Below are 9,738 nucleotides of genomic sequence, written 5' to 3'. Positions count from 1 at the left end.
AATAAAGTATTTATATTATGTAATATAATGCTGGTTGTCTGGATAACAGGCAACGGACATCACACCGCACTGTTGGGATTAGGTAATATAATATAACATAATGTATCATATTATAAATTATATTTTATTTATTTATATACGACGTGTCTTTATAGTTTTATACAAACGTAAACATTGGCGATGAAGTTGTGATTACGCGAAATGTGTATACCTATAAGCGCTATGCTTACTCGCTACCGAATATCATAATATTATTCGTAATACGGATTTCGTATAAATGTTTAATTTATGTATAGGTATATAAGTTATAATACACCTATATATTCTATATCTATATATTAATAAATAAGTTTAACAAGAATATTTAATACGTACAATTGAGACGATCTAGCTGCATGTATACCTACCTATAGCTGGTGCACGTGTACGCCATCATTACGACGAAGTGCATTGGACTTTTTTTTACTTATATTATATAAGTTTAAATAAAGACAAACCCTAATATTAATAATATAATGTTGGCACTTACTAAATTAGAAAGTGTGTACGACAATTCATAAAATATTATATTTATTATGTATAGCTCTATATTATTATAAAAAAAAACAATATTTTTATTTTATTTTTATTATATATACTCATACCTATAATAATTCATAATATATGTATACAAACAATTAAATAGAACAATATTTTTGCAGGGTATAAATGTATGATAGGTCTTCTAATATAAATAATAAGCTACGCAGAGTGATGTGATAATTTATTATTTCGACAATATATGTTGGAAAAGGGACAGCAGATACTGGAGGAAAATGCGGTGAAAATTCTTCCACTTTAAATATTTTCAAAGAACAAAAAAAAATTAACAGTTAGCAACTTTAAAATACTTATATAATATATACGCTGCAGGTATGTTAAACGATTATAGTATATTTGTTTATATCTAATAATATATACGTAATAATACCCAATTAGCATCAGTAATACTGCGATAGAAATTGTCAATACTTGAAAAACAATTACCGAAACAATAACACCAATATTATAATACAATATATTATATAGGTATGAGTACAAACGTAATCTTTGGTCGCGGTATAAAGGAAATATAAGAGACGGACGCGAACGGTCCGTCGGCGGTGCCGTCGTGGCGCAGAGTGGAACGGTCCGTCGTCTTTCGGGGAGGGGAGAAAAAAAACGGTAACGAAACAGAGCGAAAAAAAACGGAACGAAGAAGACGGCGACGACGATTACTAAGAAGAAGAAGGAGGAAAAGGAGTAGGAGCCAGTGGATAATGATGAGGAGGCGGCGGCGGGAGGAGGTGGAAAAAACTGCGGCGGCGATGGGGTCTTCGTCACCGGCCGCTGCCGTCGCCGTGACGACCGCGGCGGTGGCACCGCACGCCACTACGTCTGGAGGAGAAGGCGGGCCGACCGAGAGGCGTCGCGACGCCCGTGCCGACCAACGGCGGCCGCGCTACCTTGCCGCACGGCCGCGCCTTCCACCGTCCCACTGCTACGGATGCCACCACCACCACCATAGACGCCGCGCCGCCGCGACTGAACCCAGGCGGCGACACATACGCGCACAGCCACACCGAGCACGGCACACCGCGACAGTGTTCGGTTTCCGGCTTTTCGCATCGGTCGATTGTTGCTGTTGTCCTCGCTGCCGTAACTGGTGTGCTACTGGCCGCTGCCGTTGAGTTCGGCGATCGCGCGCGCGCGCGATTACAATTTTTATAAAAACACGCATATCATTACTGTGAACCGGCTCGGTTATTTTATATTTTACCACGTACAATAATCGTATCGTTTTCTTACGTCGTCGCGTCCAAACACGATATTATAATATTAATTTTTCGCGGTCGTGTTTTATATTCTTACTCGCAGCCGCTTACATCACGTGTCCGTCGTTAGTATACATATACGCGTGGGTGTTTTCGTCGATAGTTTTACGTGCACGAGTGGCTTATCCATCTACTGTAGTATAGTATTTACGAAACGGGTGGATAAGAAAAACGCTGCAAATCTGTTTGTGCAACAATTGCAGTTTGATTCAATACATATTATAATAAGTATATACCTACGATCGCTGTATTTTTACAAGAGTGCGTGCCGCGTATGAGACGTCGCATCGTCAGGTGGTCACCGTCATCGCAGCGCTATTACCGTGCTAGCAGTTCTACCGGCCGCCGCTGCTGCCGCCGCCGTTGCAGAGGATTGTGGTCGGCAGTCGCGGCGGACGGAAACACGTCTCGGCGGGCTGCATCACCGCCAACCGGTGTCCATCGTCGGACGGCCGCGCATTGATCATTCCCGGCACCGGTTGACCACAGCCATCACGACGCCAGTGGGTCAGGACGCCGCCGGGGCGGTGCACCAGCCGCCTTATGCCAGGGGTTGCCGGATCCGCACGACAGCCGTCGGCGGTCCACAGCACCACGGCGGTGGCCACATGGCCACGTCGTCGCTGGCCACCACGTTCGGCCTACAGTTCTACCCGGACGAGACGACCACCACCGCCACCTGCACCACTACAGCAGGTGGTGGCGGCGCGGTGGACCCGCTGGCCGCCCGGCCACCCGTGGCCGGTCTGCCCGTCCAGTCGTCGAACGCCACCGGAAACTCGTCGTCCGCGGCCGGCCAACAACAACCGATGTACGCGACGTCCGCTAACCGGAGCACGTCGCCGTTGAACCCGCAAAACCATTTGGCACATCCGTTTCACATGTCTTTTCCGGTCACGCAGACCCACAACATAAGTGAGTACCTTTGTAGAATATATAATACTTTTAATATTATCAATTATGCTGTACATACTATGATATGCGTTTATTAGAGTTGCTGTAGTCGAATAATTTTTCTCTCTCCGTGCGTATGTGAAATCGGTGGAAAAAAATATTCATAATATATATATTATATATAGGTGCCTCTACCTACATCATTATAATTTGATAATATATAATATATTATTGTGATTATGCGTGCCGTAGTGTTCTGTACATAGAATTTTTATTTTTTATTTTATCCCACGATGTGTTGTCTGTATAGAAGACACGTCGTCGCGTATATAGTCGTCGTCGCCGTTGTCGTCCCAGCAACCCGAAATCTTTATAGAATCATAATAAAATATAAGAGAGAGACACGACCTCTAAAGAGAAGGAGAGATAGAGAGGACGTCATCGTCATACGCACGATACGTCGAATTGTCAGTCATGCATGTCAAAAGAGAATCTCTTAACGAAAAGTGACGTTTATACCAACACGCAGTATATATTATATGATACCCACAATACCTATATACCTCTGCTGCTGCGTTCGTCGGACAGTATATATACGTATATTAGTATCTTGTATACTACCTAAGTATAGAGAGGTACCTACTACCTATCTATGTATTCTATGAACCTGACGTTACGTTTTTGTTGTGTGTACGTATATATACATGTGTCCGAAGGACAGATATATATACGGTGCGACACGGCGAACGGCAACCGCATAACGTAATAATATACGTATACACATACGCACGTACGGCTCACGAAAACTCAGTGTCCCGCGTGTGTAGGTATATATACGTATACTCACTGTACCTATATATAGTATGTGTGTTTATGATACCTGAAAATAGGCTACACGTTCGTCGCGATTGGTTATGCACCTGCAGCATACGGTATAATAGAAGCTGATTTATTAAATTTATAAGTTGCACGATGAGGTTCCTCGAATTATGGCTATAGGTTGCTTCTCCCACGTGTAAAATTGGAAATTCTCGAAAAATATCTAGGCCCTTCTATCGTGCGAAATTATTCTTTAATATATTACAGAAGTATAACAAACTGCATATTTTACTATTAACAAATCCAACTATGTGGATGACATACACTAACATCGACGGCTAAAGGAATAATAATTTAATTTGACTCGAAACAATATAAAAATGTATTTATAACATATATATATATATATAAATAATATGATTTTTATTCTAACCCCAAACCAATTCCAAATTTAAGCTATAATAGGGAAAAAAAGTCTACAAACTCTGTGGTTGGTGCTCTTAAATAAGCCCCCAAAGCATCACTAATCAAAATCCGATTATTATTATTTTCTCGTATTTGATGATATAGCTATAGGAGTATAGAATATATATATATATATATTATATTGAATTCAAAAAGGCGGTATATATATATCAATACCACTATTCACGTATTATACAAACAAAATATCTTAAAAACAATAATAATTGTGGTGATGTTTACTATACTATACAATAAAATGAATATTAATAACTATTTAAAACTAAATAAATTATATAGATGAAGTTAAAACTTAAATTTATCTTGTAGGCATAAAGTTAATATTTTAAGCTTATTTTATATTTCGTCCATATAGGGTGTTTTCTGTAAACTGTTGTGAATTTCTTTAGATGTATAGATGAGAAACTTATATAAATATATGTACTATTAAATTATAAACTTAAACCGATACCACTGAAATTACCAGTCAGTGCATACTATATTATATTGAAAGCGTTAATTTGAATTTCTGAAATTAATATATTAAAAGAAACTATACTTATCTCATCATATTTTACCCAAAAAGTTATCTCAGATATTGCATATGGATATATTTATTATATTTACCTATATAATTAAATTATTTTGTTTAAGTAGATTCTCAGATAGGTCAGATAGGTATATGTATCGAAACGCAATTAAAATATTCTTCGTCATTTGTTTATCAGTTTTATCTTTCACATATTATTGCTGAGAAATATATATTATATATTTTAGTCAATTACTCAGTTCATACTGCATGCCATGCTCAATACATTTAAAATTTTTAAGCATGTGATTTTCCCGTGTATTATTAACTATAAATTATACATTATACATACCTATATGGATGTAGGTAGGTACTCGTAAGTTTAAAAATTAAATCCGCTATAAATTATATAAAGAAAACCCACCGTATATTTTTATTTTTTTTTTCTAGATCATTATTTACACAACTAATGATCCAATAAAAGATATTTTTCAACCACATGTATAAAATATATATTGCTATATTAGCTGTAGCTATAGATGTTATTATATTTTTACGCTCATAAAAAAGAAAAACACGGTCATTAATACAGCTATAACTATCACTCAACAATCGCATTATATCGGTAAACCGCCGGAACTATATTATTTATACTATAACTACCAATTTATATTAATACATTCTCTAAATATCATACATATTATACAAGCTAGCAAGCTAGCTAATGTAAAATTAATATATTTATATTATTTATAGCGTTTGAAATGTTTTCCGCGTTTTCTTGAGCCCTCCTTGTCCGGCGCGGCTTCTACAGTTTCGCGGTCACAAACATCACTCGAATCTCTCGCGCGTGTATAGACAATTTTTTTTCTCCGAACACGTTATATTATTATATTATAATATACAATCGGCGCATTCCAAAAGACACACCGTAACATGACGACGGATAATTTTCCGAGTATTTTTTCTTCCATCGTCCGTTTTATTATACACATAGTATGTATGTATATATATACACTCGTTTTGTATGTATGTGTGTATACGTTTTTCTGATTTTTGTCGCTGGCCAAGACTACGACGGCGGCGGGTTAACGACGGCAACTCGTGCGTAACTCGACTTGTAGCGTGCGGTGTCAAAAAATAGTGGTCATCGGGCAGCTGATGGCGACGGACAGTTTGTTTTTTCATTCTCGCGCGGTACGTCTATAACGATATGTCATGTATATAGACAGAGAAAAAAAATATGTATAGTCTATCTGGCCGAAGCACGCGTAGCCCGGGCTCGTGGCGTCTTCGTTACGGATGATCGACTTATAACTCGACGCGTACAACAGTCACAGTCCTGCATGCACAACTACAAGCGTTTTTTTTCAACCACTACACCGTCTACACCATCCACCCCTCTGTTACCGACTGCGGTATATAGGTAATAATAATAGGTATATAAGGTATATTACTATGTATCTATAGCTAAGTACAAGTATATATATATATATATATATATATATATATACTTATAAATTATGATGATGATACATATAATATTAGAATCCAAAAGCTATACTCCCTATAACATTTTCAGTCATAACATAATAGTATGATAGTATAGCTGATACCTATTATATAATATATACGTAGGTATATATAAATAAAAAATAAAAATATTTATTTCTTTTATGCACACTGTATATTGTATCGAATTGTGTTTTGAAACCGTCTAAGTATACGCCTTTTTACAGGCTATTGCTATTTATTTACGAAAATAATCATAATTTTTTGTTTTTTTTTTTGTTTTATTGAGTTTATTTTATAATTATTATTACTGTGTACTTACATCACAGTATATATATATATTTTTTAATTTTAATAGTTTGCTTTTTAATAATAATCTCTTTAATGTAAACAAATGCAATAGGTGTATTTAAAAATGAAATACATAAATACATATAAACACTAAAATTCTAAAATACAAGAACGTATTTTTTATGTTTCTCACGCCTATATAATCAAGATGCATTTAACCTAATCATGTTTGGAACAAATTATAAACAAATAATTCTTATTTTTATTTACACCTGTTCGATTGCGGTTGACATAATTTACCCTTATGTAGTAGGTGACATTATAATAAATACAGTAGGTATATAGTAAGCATATCATTAAAAAAGCGTATAAATATTAAGCATAATATGTGTGTATTATCTATATAAGAGAAGGGGAGATTATTGTCGTATATTGAATTTTAGGTTTACACCCAACATTTACACATTGCGATAAACACGTGATTACATAATGGGTGTTTATTGATACGACGATGATCGATACATTCATTCGTGCGAATCAATTACCCGCAATAACATGTATATAGGAACACTTAATTGTAAATACTTATAATATCGTATGTACCTTCAACTTTTATTATAATACACGATTTCCGGAATGCGTTGAAAAATGCGCGCGCAAAATATTAAACCAATTTTATTGTGTTATATATACCAGCTGCACGATAGTGTAATATGTGTCATATGTGGTTATTAAAATGCGGTATAAAATAAGAACGTATGCATATAGGTTTAGTTTACGTATATATAGTATATACATATATTTATAATATGGTGTCGAGTGTGCAATGTGTGCAGAATAGGAAATTATCGCCCGCGGTGATTATATACACTTTTTGCGCACGCGCATGCATGTATGAGTGTATAATTTGTGCATATATCTATACCTTAAACATACATACGTATGTAAGTAATATAATATTACTATAATGGCTGACATTACTAATATATATTTTTTCTTAAAACACGCGTTTGTTTAATAGGCGTCGCGAGTCGCAGCGGTTTTCTAATATATATATAATACATACGCGATCGTAAAACTGCCGATTCTTACAGGTATAGATATACATATATTATTGAGTACTACAACGTAGTTCGTCTATACATAAACGACACCTATACAATACATATTATAATATATATATATATTGATTTTCTGCAATTTTTATAATATTTATATTTTATGTATATAACACATAATGATCGTATTTTTCGAATTCCTGATGTGTAACATACACAGGAAATTCGTTTATACAGTATATAATGTATTATCGCCGCAAGCACCATAAATATATAATCATATTATATTTCATGTGCATCATCGGTCGAGATTTTCGTTGTGCGACCGTCAGCGGCGGTGCGTACATGATGTGATGGCATACTGCAAGAGCTAGGTTTTATGTTTATATTTTTTCTGATAAAATTTCGCTCGATCCATGTCATTATGAACTGATTTATCCCGCATCACACTCAACTAATCGATATTGCAATATATGTGATATATTATTATTATTATTATTATTACCGTACTTAGATAAAATAGTGTCGGTATAGGTATTTTTCGGCACATTGCACAGAATATAAACAAAACGTCTAATATGTATACACTCACTCGTGTGCGTGTATGTCTGTACATAAATACATGTACTCACGCCAAAAACGATTTCTCAGAAATAACGCATACAATAATACATGATATATCATTATATATATATTGGATCGAAAATTAGAGCATGACGAACGTGTCCCCGGTCGCGTATGATGTATATACGCGTTATTATATAATATTATACCTATATATTTCATTTGAGTGTTTTATTTTTTTCTCGCAATATTTATCGGAATACGCGAACGCGCAAATACGTGTGAATCTCTTCGAGTGTTTAGTTTTTACACTTTCCGCATATTCTTGGACCAGCTTATCTCACGCTCTTTTAAAACTCAACCCCTGCAGTTCATACGTCTATACTCTATACGCATACAACCAACTAACTATACTATTCGTATACCATAATTATTTATTTATCAATAAATTCAAAAGCATAATTATTTTATATTTTTACTCTTAAGTCATAGTTAATAATAATAACATATAACCTGTGCTCAATAAACTCATATGTCATCATTATTTAATATAATTGTAATGATTTATGTAATGTTATACATACTCAATTCATATTATACTCAAAAAATTAATATATATATATTATTATATAGCGATCAAAACTTCTTGAAACCAAAAATACCGTTGGAAACTATTTATATACCTTTAATATGCGTAAAACATGTGTCTATAATAGTCTGTAGTTCTGTACTTGCTTGGATTTTCTCTATTTGCACGCATATGATTATGATGAACACTGAACGGTGATAATAATTATAGTGATACTAAAGGTTAGGTTTGTGATGTGTACGTACCCGTTTATAACACGTTTCTCAACATTTTATCTGTATTTCCAGGCAGAGGCGGTGGCCGGTGCAGCAGTCTGATGATGAGTTGCGCGGGTTGCGACAAACCCATTATGGATAAGTTCCTTTTGAACGTGCTGGACAGGGCGTGGCACGCTGAATGCGTGAAATGTGCCGACTGTCACGGCACGCTGTCCGACAAATGCTACAGCAGGGATGGCAAGATACTGTGCAAGCCCGACTTTTACAGGTGAGAAGATTTTTCCGCTTTGCGGCTACCTTTATAAGATAACAATAATAATACATAAATAATCAACTATTGAATATCATTTTATTCATATTATATTCCCACAATCGATACATAATGTTTCATTATATACTATAATGTGCTATGTGGGAGGAATTAAATCCAAAATATAAATGTATACAGTAAATCATATATTGACAATAAAATTAATTATTATATTATATTATATAATAAAGTATTATTATGGGCGCGCGTTGACGAAATCGTTTTACTAATTTTTTTTTCTCATAACTATCGTAAAAAAAAAATGCGCCTACGATTCATACCCGGTAACTCATATCTTGCGAACTTTAGGGAGAGATATTATTCGTGAGTGGATATATATCTAGGTATATATTAGTAGTTATGATACATATAGCACCGTACGCGTGCCAAAAATGGTAGCATTACATTGGAGCGGTTATGTTATTGGCACGTGGCCAATAAATTTCTTGTACAAAAAGAATAAATGGTTAAAAAAAGAAACCCTCGGTATGTGTTATAATATATAACACATCCGTTTTTGTATTTTTTTTTTTATGAAATTCTTTTTAATATTACTAAATATTAAATACCAAACTATATTATTATACAACCGGTATATATATATGCATATTATACAACATACCATCAAATGAAATGGAG

General features: G+C 34.9%; 1 protein-coding gene across 1 annotated transcript in view; it reads left to right on the top strand.

Moving 5' to 3' along the window:
• The first annotated feature begins 1,573 nt into the window (after window positions 1-1,573).
• LOC132921791 (LIM/homeobox protein Lhx5-like) overlaps window positions 1,574-9,738 on the top strand; it is a 38,139-nt gene continuing 29,974 nt past the window's right edge. The window contains exons 1-2 of the mRNA XM_060985000.1: window positions 1,574-2,768; window positions 8,859-9,057. Of these exons, the coding sequence (XP_060840983.1) occupies window positions 2,462-2,768; window positions 8,859-9,057 (506 nt within the window). The 5' untranslated portion in view covers window positions 1,574-2,461. The remainder of the gene's footprint in view (window positions 2,769-8,858; window positions 9,058-9,738) is intronic.

The sequence above is a fragment of the Rhopalosiphum padi genome, chromosome 1 (assembly GCF_020882245.1).
Source record: "Rhopalosiphum padi isolate XX-2018 chromosome 1, ASM2088224v1, whole genome shotgun sequence".
NCBI classification, from domain to species: Eukaryota; Metazoa; Arthropoda; class Insecta; order Hemiptera; family Aphididae; genus Rhopalosiphum; species Rhopalosiphum padi.
The sequence above is the reverse complement of the archived record's forward strand: the minus strand, read 5'-3'. Positions and strand labels throughout refer to the sequence as shown.